We start from the raw sequence: 17,286 nt of genomic DNA, 5'->3' as shown, positions 1-17,286 counted from the left end.
AATATGCCTCAAGTCCAACCTGAACCTCTCTAGCTTCAATGCAAGACTCATATCTCCTGGTCCTTATGAAGAACACACAGAGTCTTTCAAGGCTACTTGTAATGGTTAACTTTATGTGTCAACTTGAGACAGTGAAGTGATGCCCAGAGAGCTGGTGAAACATTTCTGGGTGTGTCTGTGAGGGTGAGTAAGGAAGATCTCCCTCTCCAATGTGGCTGGGCATCTCCAATCCACTGAGGACCCGAATAGAACAAAAAGAATTTGGAGGAAGGGTGAATTCTCTCTCATCTTGAGCTGGGACATCCATCTACTTCCCCTGTCCTTGGACATTGGAGCTCTTGGTTCTCAGGCTTTCAGACTCCATAACTTACACCACTGGATCTTACTTCTCAGGCCTTCAGACTCGAGCTGAATGACACCCTAGCTTTCCTGGATTTCCAGCTTGCAGATGCATATCATGGAACTTCTCTACCTCCATAACTGCTTGTGCAATTCCCATAGTGTTTTCTCTTGCATCTACAGATATATCTACAGATGTCCTGTTGGTTCTGTTTCTCTGGAGAGCCCTGACTAATACACTTCCATTTCTACTGTAAAGCCAAAATACCTTCCATTTCTTCAATAAAGAATGATATTTACTGACTGACTGATTGAGACAGAGTCTCACTCTGTCGCCCAGGCTGGAGTGCAGTGGCGCAATCTTGGCTCACTGCAACCTCCACCTCCCAGGTTCAAGCAATTCTCCTGCCTCAGCCTCCTGAGTAGCTGGAATTAAAGGTACATGCCACCAGGCCTGGCTAATTTTTGTATTTTTAGTAGAAACGGGGTTTTGCCATGTTGGCCAGGCTGGTCTCGAACTCCCGGCCTCAAGTGATCCGCCCACCTCGGCCTCCCAAAGTGCTTTAATCCAAATAATCATTGGATTATTTTCCAAATGATCACTGAATGTTGTTACAAATTTATAAATTCATTCAAGGTGCAATATAGGCAAATAGATTTTAATGCCAACAGTATGGAAAAAGTTCACTGATATGATTTCAGATTCAACTTTGTAACTAACCTTTAAGAAATTACTACTTGTCTAGTGTTTGTATAGTATCAAAGAAGAATGTCCACTATTATCTGAAAATGCTGTTGACATAATTCTTTTTCATCTACCTACCTGTGTGAGGCTAACTTTTCTTCATCTACTTCAACAAAAACAACAGCAGAAGTGACTAAATGCAGAAGCAGATCTAAGAATGCAGCTATCTTCTACAAGTCAATCTCCCTAAGTGCTGAAATTACAAATGTGAGCCACCATGCCCGGCCTGAAATTTTGTTGTAATTTCTAATACAGAAAATATCAACACATAACCTACATAAGCAAAAGCTCTTTAGGGACCTCAGTGATTTTTAAGAGTATAAAAAGGGCTCCAGGGGCCAAAAGTTGGAAACTACTGGATTACAGAATAGCCTCTACTTCTACAAAGATGATGAATTCTTAAACCTAAAATCTAAACAAGCAAATAAATGGGTAACTAATAGTAAAATTTATTGCAAGATTGTTTGGGAATCAACCCTACCATATAAAGGACTACTAAATGTATCATCTCTGTGTAAAAATGAAGTCACATCACACAGAGATCAATAGTGTCTACATATAGAAAGGAGCCCTCCACCATTTTCCAAGGTAGAAAAAAAAAGACAGCTGGGCGCAGTGGCTCACGCCTGTAATTTCAGCACTTTGGGAGGCCAAGGTGGGCGGATCACTTGAGGTCAGGAGTTCAAGACCAGCCTGGGCAATATGGCAAAACCCCATCTCTACTAAAAATACAAAAATTAGCCAGGCGTGGTGGTGTGTGCCTGTAATCCCAGCCATTCTGGAGGCAGAGGCAGGAGAATCGCTTAAACCTGGCAGGCGGAGGTTGCAGTGAGCCGAGATGGTGCCACTGCACTCCAGATGGGGCAGCAGAGAGAGACTTCGTCTCAAAAAAAAAAAAAAAGACTTCCTTGCAGTTCTTCTGTTTAATAAGGCCAGGTACAATCCCTGGTACTTATCAGGTTGGAAGGAAGCAGCTCCTAACTGTTCTCTGATTATCTCTGGGATGTACCCACTCTGTCACATGTAGACGCATTACAAGGCTAGAAGATATTCTTTTTCCAAAGCCAGGTGAATGTTAGATTTCAAGCAAGAATATGGGAAAGGGACAGAAAGAGATATCCTCCGCATGGGAAAAAAAATATAGAACACACATTCCTCAAAGTTCAGAAATTCATACTGAATGAATCCACCCAAGTAAACAAATTTGTCTGGCACGCCTGACATCATAATATGAAACAATCATGGGCCGGGCATGGTGGCTCATGCCTGTAATCTCAGCACTTTGGGAGGCCACGGCAGACAGATCACTTGAGGTCAGGAGTTCAAGACCAGCCTGGCCAACATGGTAAAACCCCGTCTCTACTAAAAATACAAAAATTAGCTAGGCGTGGTGGTGTGTCTGTAGTCCCAACTACTCAGGAGTCTGAGGCACAAGAACTGCCTGAACTCAAGAGGTGGAGGTTACAGTGAGCCGAGATTGTGCCACTGCACTCCAGCCTGGGTGATAAGAGCAAGACTCTGTCTCAAAAACAACAACAATCAATCAATCATGAAAAAATACACAAGGAACAAAAAGATCATTATCTTTTACCAATGTGCTAAACATGTTCTTGACACATTCCACATAGAAAGCACCATTTACTAATTTTACACCTATTCCTGGAAAATAGTTGAAAATGAAAAATTCAGTGTTGTTCTTGGTGGTGAACCAGTAAATCTAGGATATCACATGCGTTGCTAGTACATTTATTGGCAGGGAAGGAGCCCTCATTTTCCACTGCCAAAACCAAACTGCCAAAACAACACAGAGCCTATAGCTCATGTTACCATGACTGGCCATTTCCACTCCCTTGTGACGCAGAGCTTGGGGGGAACATCTTGTCAGAGAGCTCAACTGCAAGATGAGGGGTGACTGACAGTGACTGTTGGACCATAAGTAGGAACCACTGGGCCGTTTTCTTCTAGTGAGTGTGTTTCAGTCAATTGTGAATGAAAACCGAGTCTGACTATATATTCTTGGCAGACTGATACATAGAATTAAAGAGCTGGGCAGGAGCCACACACACCACTGTGTTGAAAGGAATAAAGAATGGCTGTTGAGCTGCAGTGGGCAGAACAGTTTGGGGTAGGACAGGGGAGCTGGGAAACGAAAAGCTTAAATCAAGACTCAAAAGCTCCATCTTTCAAAAGTTACACAAGCCAGGGATGCCTCTTCCGCAGACAAGTCCTCAACTGTACCTTGTGTGGTGGTACTAACAGCATGGCCAGCACAGCCAGCTCACTCTCAGGCTAGGGAAATAGCGAGGTCCTTAGACACATGGCAGATTTTTTAAATGAAACTTGAGCCAAGGGATTGATGCAGCCACCTTCCAGGTAATCATAAAAGGGAACTTAGGACCAAAGTCACAACACTGTCTACAGTCATAGTGATCTCTTTTAGGACTGTTGCTATCCTGCCAACTGGCCTCAGGTATGTCAGTTTTTGTTCTTGTTTGAAAATGAAAGCACCTATCATTTTATTATCTAGGTATCTTGTTTTCATATCTGCAGTCAAAGAAGCACTTAGTCTATCTTAGAGGCAAGTATTTGAATATGTACACACAATACATGCTACATACATAGGTATGTGTAGACAAAGTTTTATATAGAATCATAAAATTGTAGACTTGGAAGGGATATAAAACCACTTGACTAACTTCTCACCTAAAGCAAAAACTTACATCACAATATACCAGACACACAAGGAATCCTCTTATCCTCTTGACCAAATCTTTCCCTTTGTACTGTGCTGGTCTCTTCTGAGCATCCTTCTAGCCCATTCTAACCTTGTCTCTTCACTCTTTTCTTTCTGAACTGGTGTCCCTGTGGGGGAGTTTTCCTCCTTAGTTACTTAGTTACAATCCCTATTTGGATATCCCTCTCTCTCTCTCATACACTCACTCACTCTCTTTCTCTCTCTGTCTCTCTCTGTCCCTCTCTCCCCAGTCACTTCTGTTTAAATTTGCTTTCTCATTCATTACCTTCATTGTACAGCTAAGAATCTGACCTCGGGCATTACACTCTCACTAAAAAAAAAAAAATTTTTTTTAAGTTGTATTTTCTTTGCCTGCGAAAATAAATCCCCAGATTGTATTTGTTCACTATGGTTGGGCTACTTTCCTCCTCATTAAGTGTATATTATTTGAACAGATTCTTATTCTCCTCTTGTTTCCATTCTCATATTCAGTGGATCACTCTCTCTCTCGCTTTTTCTTTCATTTTTTGGCTTCATATTCATTGCTATGGCCACAAATTGGGTCCAGGGCTCAGTCATTTGACAACTGAACCACCTGTCTTCCAGACTCCAGCATCTCTCCCTTCTACTGTATTTTATGCAGAGCTACACAATATTCCTAAAGTTTTATCCAAATTATATAAAAGGCAGATTTCCACAGAATCAAATGCAATATATATAAAGCATTTTCTAAACTGTAAGGTATTACGTAACTGTGAATTTCTTCCCTTTCTCTTTTTTCCCTCCTATTCGTATCTCTCTTCTAGAGGAGGTGTTTTTTTTTTTTTTTTTTTTTTTTTGGTTTGTTTGTTTGTTTGTTTAAATCACAGGTTTCCAGTCTCTCCACCACTGTTTCCTCAGAACCTCATTCATGCCTGCCTCGAGTCAAGTTTTGTTCTGTAATATGGGCCCCAGTCAGATATTTTTCCTTGTTAAAGAACAAATATATTCTGACTTATGCTGCCTTTGAGACAGATTTCATGCCAATCTCTCTGCTCCCAGAATTCTCTCCATCAAATCAGGTCTCTTCCCTTCCTGATCACCCTGCTCAGGATGTACCCGCTTCTCCCACTGAGCCCCGTACAAACAGCATGGTCTGTTCTGAATTTCACCAGTAATTTTAAACACCCCAATAATCTATCCAATCTCTAACCATTTCCATTAGATTTGCTTTTTGGTGGAAAATTGAGGACAATATACAAACATGTGTGGGAAGTCTGGAATGTGAGACATGTTATGTAAGGCTATATATGAACTCTGAGTTAAATGGATCTGTGTAAAAATCCCAGAGTTGCCATTTACCAGAGACGTCAGTAGGCCCATTTGCTCTGAGCTCTCCCTCTGTGTTCCTACCTCAGATGATATATATGAGAATTAACAAAATAATATATACTAGTCTGCCAGCACTAAGGAAACAATAAACAAACAATACATTTTTTATTAAGTAGAAAATTAACTAATAGTAGCCTTACTATTTCTGCATATGTTTATGCCTTTTTATGTACATGACATAAATACACTAATGTTTACAATAAAGAAGAGAATGGAATTGATTCATGAACTCTGCTCATGCTTTCTTTCTAAAGAGAATTGCTAGTTTGAAAGAAACTAACAAACAAAACCCTTATTGATGAGAAACCCCACATAAATAAAAAACGTGCTTATGTTTTACAAGAGTTTAAATTTCAAATGAAATTTGAACTTGACTCACATAGAGAGTCAAGCTCAATACACACATTCATTCTCAATAACACCTAACATTTTGGTTTAAATCATAATTAGGTATACAAATATAAATGTATGCACAATTCTTAAAGTTTTAAATTACTGTCCTCTTAGTGTTGACCTTAGTGTATATTTGGTCCTCAACTAAATACTTATTAAAGTCAGTCCTGCCTTTCTCAAGGCAATAAAAACTTCTGTGGCACAGAAATCATGACTTGTCTATTTTTTTTTTGAGACAGAGTCTCACTCTGTCGCCAGGCTGGAGTGCAGTGGCCCGATCTGGGCTCACTGCAATCTCCACCTCCCAGGTTCAAGCTATTCTCCTGCCTCAGCCTCCCGAGTAGCTGGGACTACAGGCACCCACCACCACGCCCAGCTCATTTTTTGTATTTTTAGTAGAGACGGGGTTTCACCATGTTGGCCAGGATGGTCTCGCACTCCAGACCTCATGATCCACCTGCCTCAGCCTCCCAAAGTGCTGGGATTACAGGCGTGAGCCACCACACCCGGCCACCTTATCTTTTCTTTAGAGACAGGTTCTTGCTCTGTCACCCAGGCTGGAATGCAGCAGTGTGATCACAGCTCACCGCAGTCTTGACCCCTGGACCCAAGCAATCCTCTGACTTCAGCCTCCCGAATACCTGGGACCACAAGCGCGCACCATCATGCCTGGCTAATTTTTGTATTTTCTGTAGAAGCAGGGTCTTACCATGTTGCCCATGCTAGCTGTGAACTCCCAGCCTACAGCAATCCTTCCACCTTGGTGTCCCAGGGTGCTGGGATTACCAGCATGAGCCATCATGCCTGGCCTGATACCTTTTATTTTCTAACAAACTCCCCTTACCCTGTAACGGGTTCATCGTAAAAAGTATATTTGTTCAACAGTCTGTTGGAAATTCCAAAGAGTTCTGATTCTGTTTCACAGTTTTGAAGAAAAGGTGGTAGTTTGGAGAGATGTTACACAAAAGATAACTGAGCATCTTTAGAAAAGACAAATCTAGCCATATAAAATGTTACCAGATGGAGGCCAGGCACAGAGGCTCACATCTGTAATCCTAGCACTTTGGGAGGCCGAGGTGGACGAAGCACGAGGTCAGGAGTTCGAGACCAGCCTGGCCTCGTGACTCCCCATCTCTACTAAAAATACAAACAAATTAGCCAGGCATGGTGGCACTCGCCTATAGTCCCAGCTACTTGGGAGGCTGAGGCAGGAGAATCACTTGAACCTGGGAGGAGGAGGTTGCAGTGAGCTGAGACCGCACCACTGCACTCCAGCCCGGGCGACAAAGTGAGACTCTGTCTCAAAAAAAAAAAAAAAGTTACCAGAGGGAAAATCTAACCCTGCACAAGAGGGATAGTCTAGCCATGTGAGGGATTATTACTTATCAAATAGTCCAAGCAACAGAAATAAGCACACACACAAGAGTTGTCCCAGTACCACTCCAAATCCTGTCATTTGCTTCCTTTTAGGGCTTATTACTATGCACACATAAATCTTTACACTTACTCCTATTATACGCACACATATATTTAATATACATACACAAATATACAGACATGTATGCATACACAGATACACATACACATATATATTATTTATATATGATTTATCTTATCCTTCTTCTTAGTTAATATATCCAGCACTTCATAACTATTTGAACAGCTATAGTTGAACCTACATGTTTTGTTTTGTTTTGTTTAAGACAGAGTCTTACTCTTTCACCCAGGCTGGAGTGTAGTGGTGCAATCTTAACTCACTGCAACCTCCACCTCCCAGGTTCAAGCAATTCTCCTGTCTCAGCCTCCCGAGGAGCTGGGATACAGGCATGTGCCACCTGGCTAATTTTTTGTATTTTTAGTAGAGACAGGGTTTCACCATCTTGGCCAGGCTCGTCTCGAACTCCTGACTTCAGGTGATCCACCCACCTCGGCCTCCCAAAGTGCTGGGATTACAGGCGTGAGCCATACATGCTTATTTAATAAGATGGTTATTATAACCCTGTGTCTGGGGCTTAGCACTGGACTAAATGACTGCTAAAATAAGCTATAATTCAGAATTCCTTGACAAATAAAAACAATAATTTTTATTTTTACTTAATATAAAACTACTTTAAAAAGCAGCTAGAAGGCCAGACACAGTGGCTCATACTTGTAATCCTAGAACTTTGAGAGGTCAAGGTAGGAGGACTACTTAAGGCCAGGAGTATGAAATGAGCCAGGCAACACAGCAATGTATATAAAGCCAGATGTGGTGGTACACGCCTATGGTCCCAGCTACTCAGGAGGCTGAGGTGGGAGGATCACTTGAGCCCAGGAGGTCCAGGCTACAGTGAGCTGTGATAGCACCATCGAACTCCAACCTGGATGAAAGAGCAAGACCCTGTCTCAAAAAAAAAAAAGCAGCTAGAAGACATATGGCATACTTTTTCTTTTTTTTAAGTATCCTCAGTATGCAAAAGTCAGGGTGCAGTGAGGGAGTGAAAGAGCGGGGAAGTAGCTCATTTAACACAGGAAGAGCAAACCAAGAAGATCCAAAAATAGGCTTTTCAGGAAATAAATGCCAGAATGGCAACCAAATCCTGCCTGGAGACTGAAAACTTCCATTCGAATGCTTTTTAGAGTTGACGATATTGCCGAAGCTGTCATAGTTTTGACTCCGATTTTCTGATCAGCTCATAGCAGAGTGCTTCACACCATCCTTAGGTACCTTAAACCAGACGATATCAAAATGTCAAAAGAATACTTCCCAAGTGAAAGCTCAGGTTTCGGGAACAGTGCTAGTCTCTGTCTCTGGTTCTGCAGGCTTAAAATAACACTCAGCTCTCACTGCTTTCTCTTGGGGTTCTCCTTGTTATCTTCCAAGAATATGAAATAAGGACACATATGCCAACTTTTACAGTTGGCAAAGGGCATGCATTTTAGAAGCCACATTTTTATATGAATAAAAATAACATGGCAGCAACACCTTAACACCCTGTTTTTTTTTTTTTTTTTTTTAAGTGGCTGCTACATTTCAAATAGAGGATGAGGCTCCCTATTGTATAAAATTGTACTCAGGCTCGTGTGGAGCAGAAAGGGTCCAATTAAAGTCAAGTTGTGAAGCAAAGCATCTCTACATTTGCACAACAGATAATGTGACAATCTGGTCTGGCTCTGGGCACTGTTACCTTGCTGTACTTCCTTTTTTTTTTTTTTTAAGCTCCTCCAGGACCACCAAAAAAGGGCAGTCCTGAAGACGTGATAAGTGAATGAATACAGCAGCTGATGAAGCAGATGACTCTCGGTGGAGAAAGGGGCCCAAGGAATGAGAAATATGAATGGTAAGATTTCTGAAACAAATCTCAGACCCCAAACACACCCTGCTCTATCAAAGCAACTGCATGCTGAGCCCACTGATAATTGACTTTCAGAGCAAAACATAAGAGCACACTCTATTAACAGAGTCAATCTAAACAGCCAGTGTGACTGGGGAGTATATTTGCTCCCTTTAGGCTGTGTGGCACTATAAGAGCCTGGGATAAGCAAGGAGGCCTTTTCTGATCTGCCTTTAATTTCCTGTCCCAATTTTTACCTTCCCATGCCCTAATGCCTTTAAAACTGGAGATTCAGGGCAAACTAAAGTCCTTAAAGCTTTATTAAAATACTACCTTCTTGGTATACAATGACATTCTCACTTTTTTATCTGGTGTGACAGGCTGAATGATGTGTTCCTCCTACCCGCCACATGCTAATTCCTGATCCCGTTGACTATGTTGCCTTACACAGTAAAAAGATAATCTCTCCATCTGAAGTTCCTTAATTCGATCATACCTGCAAAGGTATGATGGTATCTGCAAAGGTATGATCGAATTAAGGGACTTCAGGAAGGGAGATTGTCTTAGATTATTATGGATAGGCCCAGTGTCATCACAAGGGTCCTTAAAGGAAGAAGGCCAGAGAAGTCAGAGAGAAAAGGCAACGTGTCAATAGAAGCAGAGACACAGAGACAAGATGCTATGCTGTTGGCTTTAAAGCTGGAGGAAGGGGCTGGAAGCCAAAGAATCTAAGTGGCCTCTAGAAGCTGACAAAGCCAAGGAAATGAAATCTCTCCTGGAGCCATCAGAGGTTACTACCCTATAGACTCATTTTATTCTTCTGGTCTACAGAACTGTAGAATAATAAACTGGTGTTGTTTTAAGCCACTAAGTTTGTAGTCATTTGTTACAGCAGCAATGGGAAAGGAATATACCTGGTTAACCTTGCTCATCCTAAACTCTGCTCAGGCACCGTCTCCTAGAAGGAGCCTCCCTGAGAGCTCCTTCCCCATCTGCCTCCAGCCCTACTTTGTCTTGGCCAGCTATTCCTCTTCTTTGCAGAGCATCCTGCAATTACCTTTATAAAGCCTGGTATTACAACTGTCGAAGTATTTATCTGCTTCCTCAACTAGCCTGGGAGGCTCTCTTTTAAAGGTAGGGCACATGTCTGATTCATTTTCATATTCCACTATTTATCAATGTTTCTGACACATAGAGGGCACTCACATATTTTTCAGAAAGTTAATATGACTCGTCCCTTAACGATCAGGAAGATACCAGCCTTCACTCCCTTAACCAGATGTTAAAGACACTAATGGTGAAGAAATAACTAGTTCATTACCAGAAAATAAACTTGGACATCCTATGAAAATGGCTCCTTTCTCTAGGGAAGGCTCTCACAATATCATTTGCCCATAGTAGATTCACATGAAAGAATTAATAACTATCTTATTTCCAATAAAAAAGTTTATCAAGTTTTCAGTCAAAAGGAAAAACCAAGTATTGGATTGAGTAAAGAAGAGGGAGAAAAGGAAAGAGGAGTAACAATAAACATTTTGGTAAATCTCATACAATTACTGAGGGATGAGACTTACTGAGGTATATACAGACTATGATGGTACGAGCCCACCGCCCTCTCTCCCAGCCCACATGTTCTGCACAGTAAGCTGATACTCCAGTCATCAAGAAGAGAAGCTACTGCCTTCCTCTTGCATCCGAGGTGGGCTCAGGGCCTCACTCGGAACCAAGATAACATGGCAGAAGTGACACTGTACGGTTTCTAAGACCAGCTCAGAAGACACACAGCAGCCTCTGGCTCTTTGAATGGTGGTTCTTCAGATGCTCCTTCCTGGGGCACTCTCTCTCAGAAGCCAGATGCTATGCTGTGAGAAACCCAAGCCACGTGGAGTTCTACATGGAGGCTCTCTGGCTGATAGTCCCAGCTGGGCCCAGCCCTTGAGAGGTATCATAGCTCAAAAACTACATATGTGGGTGAAAGAGCCTCCAGATGGACTGGCATCCCCAGTCACTCATCTTCCCTGATGAGGCCTCAGACACAACAAAGAAGAGACAATCCCTGCCATGCCAGCTTGCCTTCCTGACCCACAGAAGCCAGGAGCCTAATGAAATGAAGTGTGGGGTACTTTCGTATCCACAGCAAATAATTGCAACAGTTGATGAACAGACAAAAAAAATTACTCAGCAGCATTAACACCACCAAAGACTAAGACTTTACTTCCTAATGTTAAGAAGGAAGACCAGACAAGAAGTATCTTGGTGAATTACATCAATCTAATTCTGGCCTGATACTGCGAAATACATACACGTTCTAGGGCTGTGGCTCCCACAGTTGAAAGAACACATTGCTTATAGTTCAATGAGAGACTGAAAAATGTAACTACCCTTACGTTACCACTTAGGAAGTTATCTGGATGGATAGCACGGTCTCATGCTAGATTTACAATCCTATACCCTCAAATGCTTGAGAGGTTAGATTAGATGGGATTAAACTCAGAGGGATGCTGGAAGCACACCAAAATCTTCACTCTCCTTCCTGCCCAGTTTGGTCCACTATAAATAAAACTTGACAGGCTTTCTTAAATCAACTTAATAATGTGTAGCACAAGTGCCTTCAGATGCCCAGTAGCTAAACCACACATCAGCTTTCTTAGGAAGCCTTCTAGTAACAGGCAGAAAAAAGAACAACTACTGCCAAGAGTGCTGTGCACAAGAGTGCTGGTGGCCTTGAGTGACTCATTCAACAAGGCTCCATCTTTCTGTACTGGAAGGTCAAAAGTAGGAGGGAGCTGAACCTTTAATAACCAAACTCAGGCTTTCTTGCTAAAGCCAGATGCTGTCATTACGGAAGCAGATGAGAACATAATTATAATCGATCTGAAATCCTGATGAATTCCAGGTGCACCTCCCAGCAGCCTGGGAGAGCTGGTGCCTCAAAGCCCTCAGAGGATTTTATTACTCGTGTCATAGTGGCTGTTCCACTGTAGAGTCTACAGGACCTCAGTACTTTTCCTCTTTGACTTCAAAAGGAAGCATTTTTTTGCCAAACCTTTGGAGACACTTTTTAAAAGCAAGCCATTTTCTCAAATATATCAAAGAATATAATGGAAAAAGTAGAAAGACTAAGAGAAAGTTGAGAGCAAGAGCTAGGTTGAAGACTTCAAGGTTCCCCTTGAAAATGAGATGAAGTGCAGTGTTTAGAAATCTGAAGTGGGGACTGGTTGAGGTCTTTAACCAGTAGATATAGTTTTGTGAACCATCAGATTGCTAGCTATGGTCCATGTCATTTGGAAGAGAAGAAAAAAGCATGACCAGAACCCCAAATGGTATTTCTGATGGCGCAGCTTCAAAGGCAGAGCAGAGTGTAGCCACATTTTAGGAATGCCTGCCCATTTTCCAAGCCTGGTTCTCCAGGCTCCTTGTCAAGTCTGTGCTTTTCTCAACATCTTTTCGATCAACCCTTTCCTCTATGTGTTAGCGTCAGTTTCTGCTTCTTGCAAAGAAGACCCTGAACTCATATAAATATCCAAAGGGTGCCCTTTACTTCCAAATGTATTTTTTTCTGTATGGTAGTCTCGGGGCTCAAAAATATACACTGCCATACAACTAAGAAAGAATCAATTTAGGGAAGATGGTCATATGTCCTTCCATGTGGCTATTAATAAATTAGCCAGTAAGAAAAAACAGATGACTCCTTGTTCTCACCCTGGTCCTTATTTCAAGACCATAAATTTTCGTTAAGAGATGTTTCAACACAAAACCAGATGTGTTAATCCCCTTAAAAATCTGTTTTTTAAAGAAAAAAGAATTCAAGGAGCACAACTGTTGACTATGAATGATTTAGTCTTCATCTACTCAATATACTCATATTTTCAGGCATGTCACAAACCATGCACAGTATAAGCTTACTATCTGTATTCATATAATTACGACTCATTTATCATCATATACATTGAGGCAGTGTATGTGTTTGCTCAGTGTCATCAGGCTTAGACCCCAATCCCACCGCCACCATAAGCAAAGCTTTGGGTTAACATTCTTGCCACCATCCCATACCATTAAACTAAAGGTGCTCCCTGTCTTCCTAAAACACGCACTTCAGCTATTACAAGATTTGTAGCAAGATTTTTTAGGGAAAAAAAAAAATGTTAGATTGGGATTCTAAATGTTCATCAAAACATGAGAAAGTGATGTAATCATACATAAAAATCTTTCAACAGCTAAATAGTAACTTCCTTTAATTTACATCTGAACTAATTAATTAGTGGTGGTCAAATTAGACAGAATGGATTTGTTGGCTCAAGAGGTAGAGGGGGAAAAATCCTGCTACATAAACTACTTAAGACACATGGCCTTTTAAATTTCTTTCTAGCATCTGGTGCCATACTGTGTTAGTACGCTTGGCTATGCTCTAACAGTGATCAAAGCCCAAAGGGTCTGGCTACTCTAAAGCATATTACTTTATTTGCAAAAAATAGACGTTGAACTCCCCTATTCCACCCCTCATTCCTGCCAATAAAAACAAAGATAATCCTTTCATCCTTCTTAGGGAGATGAATGGGATCCCAACTTACTAAAAAAAGATAAAAAGCTTTAAAAACAATCTTCTTGAAGGCAAAGACTCTTCTTTGGTTCTCTCCTCCCTGGTATCCTGATATGGTACTCTCTCTGCCATGGGTGGCTCAAAAGGAATTATTCACTGATCAAAACCCTATGTGCACAGGCATGGCAGAATATAATAATGAATATTATCACAAAACCAGAAGATTCCAATGACATTTTGGCTAAAGAGGTTAAAGAATTCACTTTACTATGATGTGTTTTAAAAAAAAAATTCACTCACACAAAGATGGGAGAAAAAGAGGAAGGGATTTAAGAGACTTTGAGCTGTGAGTGGCATTGCAGGTTTTAGAAAACAAGATCAACACAGAATAACACCTTTTGCACCTCAGGATTGGATAAATAGGTTGAGGCTCTTCTGACCTATCTATAACAACTAAGTTTGTCGGAGGCATGTTGCTACCTTGTCTTCATTCCCATAGCTATTAGGATAATAATCCATTTGCTCGGTCTGTCTATATGGTTTTGAGACAAGAATAATGCAGGATGGTTGCGGCAGAATAAAAAATTCTAGGCAGCAGTTTCACATGACTCAGCAAAAGGAAACTGCTGAAATAGCTGCAGAAGCTAGGGGCTGATAAGACCCTGAAAAACAGGGTATGGGTGAAGCTGGGGAAGACAAACTGGGTCCAACATGGTGCTGGATTTGATCTAGGTTTCTCCTAGGACCTTATTCTATGCCCATTCACATATTCAATCATACACCCACCAGTGCCATGACAGTTCCAGGAACACCCTTATTTGCAGTAAAAATGGGTAGCACCATAGTTCCGAGAAATCTCCCCCTTCTTCCAGGAATCTCCGTGAATATGCCATCCCTTGGTTAGAGAAATTCATAAAGGCAGCAGCCGCAAAGCACCTTGTATGACTCTCTCAAGTATGCCCACACTCCCCTTTCTTGAGTGTGTACTTTTTGCTTTGCAATAACTCTCTGCACTTTCACTATTTTCTAACTCATAACTTGAATTCATTCTTGTGAGGATGTCAAGCGCCTAGACACCAGCAGGGGTTGGGGTCCCACCAGCATTTGAGGACCTCCCCTAGCCCACTGCTATCACCTTCTCTCAGATGCAAATGCCTATGCCAAGGAGAAACAGTACCTGAAGACCTACCATCATGCCTAATTAATTACAGAAATGAGGCCAGTTTTGGTTAAAGCTCTAAAAAATTTAACGTCAAAAGTAATTTGGTTCTCATTACTATTATCCAGCTATTAGAGTTAGGATTACATTTTTCTTCAATTAAGCACATACTACACCCTAAAGAGCTAAACCATACGTAAGTCTGACACCAAAGAGTTAAAACTCAATTCTGCAAGTATCTGTGTGCCTACTATGTATAAGAAAGGTACTCTATCTTACCTAGGAGAAAAAAATATTATTCTTCATCTCATGAATTCCTGGCTTTTATTCTTGTTCTATACAAATATATCTTTAGGATATAATTTGACCTGCAGTATAATCAGATTCTTGTTATAATATGAGTCATTATAACAAGGGCCACTGATAACTATATAGTATGTGTTTCCAGTGTGAAAAGTACTCGGCATGCAATATTTTCAAATATGACCTAATGATAAAGATTTGGGCATTATGTGAGCAGCACATACTGTTTCTCTTTCATATTGAATCCATCCACCCAAACATACTTCCTTATTTATAAATGTAAAATTTATATATTTATACATGATATATAAAAACATTCACAGACAAGCATTCATACATTCTTGTCTCTAAAGTCTATTTGTCTTGGAAGCCAGATTATGAATTTAAAGATTCACTATTATTCTTCTTCATTCTCTTAGAACCTGGATATTTCTTCACTATCTCTGGGGCTCAATAGAAAGAAAGAAAAAAAAAGATAATATTTGGTCCTCTCCACAGTTGGCATTTACAAAATGGACAGCATCAAAATCTTAAAGAATGGACTAGGGGTAGGGAGGCAACGCAAATAAAGGAGCAAGAGGAGCGTCCGCCCTGTTCACATCTTTGAACCTTCCCAGCCTATGCAGAGGATCACAGGCCAGTGTCTAGAACATTCGGCAGCTGGGTAGTAAGTCCAATTATGGAAGTAGGAGGCAGGGGAAATAGCTCCGAAGTCCTGTCTCATTCAGTACTTCCCTTATTTCCTTCAAGAGATTCACACACAACTTCATCACATTTCAAGGAAGTTCAGGTTCAGGAGCACCAAGTCCTGTTCCTGGCTCTATCACTTATCTAGCTATGTGACCATAGGTAAACCATGTATTTGAATTTCTCTAAAATCAAGATATTAATACTTGTCTCAAAGATGTTCTTATAGAACCAAATGATGCCATGCATGTAGCTGGTACAGCCCCAGCATATAGTAGGTTCTCAATAAATACTATCAGGGTTTCTAGTCCAGAACCTTTCAGGAAAGAGGAGAGAAAACAGTCCCTCTGTGACCTGGATTTCAATCCAGCTTGGGTCTTAATCCAAAAGCATTTGGAATTAAACGGGACTGCTAGAATAACGCACAACTTGGTGAAGGGTCCTATTGTAACCTGGGGTTCCAAGTGTTCTCTAAAGACTACTTTGTAATTTCTCACCTCAGAGTAGCCTCTGACGTCAGGCATATACCAGGGGAACAAACAGGCACTATTCTTGGTCCTACAACACTGCCCACTACCCCTATGGGAAAGCAGCTACTATCTAGGTGGTGATGTTTTGATACATTGGGGCAGGATCCTCGGTGTCATATTATCTAAGTGTAATCCCTCCTTTTTTGTGGTCAGTCTCCGTTTTCAACCATGCTCATCTGTTGCATTATTGTTTATCTGTGACAAAACCACTTAAGTTTACACACCCCCAAAATCAGTGCCAGTATTTGCCAGGTTTTTCATAGCATCCAGCAAAAATATGACTTTAGGAAAGTAACTATGATGAAAGAATTCATAAAATTTGCATATGGTAGATGATCAAGTGTCAATATCAACCCTAATGAAAACCACATACATGTAACAAAACCAGTTTTCAAACTGGATTATTCCATGTTCTCTAAAACCAATAAAAAAAATTTTTTTTTTAAAAGAGTACTGCAATTATTTTTAATATATCCTGGAAATAAAATACAAATTTAGACCAAGTTCATTACACTCCTCTCAGTGACATCTTAGAAATTAACTATTATATTCCTTAGGTCCTAGAATAAATGAAAAGGTAAATAATTCTGTTCAAAGATGTCCAAACGTAAGATGTGTGAGTATTCTTGTGAAAACTGCAGTGTAGCCTACCTCTTTAAAGTTATCAAATGCTGATAAAATGATTTCATGCCCGCCTCTGACAAGACAAACGGCTGCCAACAGTTCTAAGACAAGGGCTTTTGTTCTGCCAAAACAAGAAGAAAGAAGAAAAACACAAATCAGTGAAAATGGCATGATGAGTCAGCTGTTCCTTCCTTCCAAGATACGTGAGAATGAAACATTTGCCCTTACATTTTTAAAAAACTTTACTACGGTACAGTTTAATCAAAGTACATTTTTAAACCTTTACTGACTTCTAAATATGGGATTTGTCTAAGATAGCAAATTTGGAAGGCACATTTACCAAAACTACAAATTACTCACTAATGAAAACTAGTTCTGAGAATAATAATCTCTTAGACCTATCATCAGGTGACTCAGTACAATATAGGTGAAAAATGTTTACTGGTACACTAAAAACAAAGGGAATGGGAATATGCTGAAAAACAAACTATTGATTAAGTATTTTCTCTGATTTTAGAGACAGTGGTAGAACAGTTGCAAAAAAAAA

The 17,286-nt window shown here is 40.7% G+C and overlaps 1 protein-coding gene across 5 annotated transcripts in view; it reads right to left on the bottom strand.

Moving 5' to 3' along the window:
- Positions 1-17,286, bottom strand: part of FMNL2 (formin like 2) — a 315,818-nt gene that overhangs the window by 49,647 nt on the left and 248,885 nt on the right. For all 5 annotated transcript variants that reach the window (XM_023217434.1, XM_023217437.1, XM_023217436.1 and 2 more), the window contains one exon: positions 16,767-16,860. In XM_023217434.1, the coding sequence (XP_023073202.1) occupies positions 16,767-16,860 (94 nt within the window). The remainder of the gene's footprint in view (positions 1-16,766; positions 16,861-17,286) is intronic.

Source organism: Piliocolobus tephrosceles, chromosome 11 (assembly GCF_002776525.5).
Source record: "Piliocolobus tephrosceles isolate RC106 chromosome 11, ASM277652v3, whole genome shotgun sequence".
In the NCBI taxonomy this organism is placed as follows: Eukaryota; Metazoa; Chordata; class Mammalia; order Primates; family Cercopithecidae; genus Piliocolobus; species Piliocolobus tephrosceles.
This window is presented reverse-complemented; position numbering and strand designations above follow the sequence as displayed.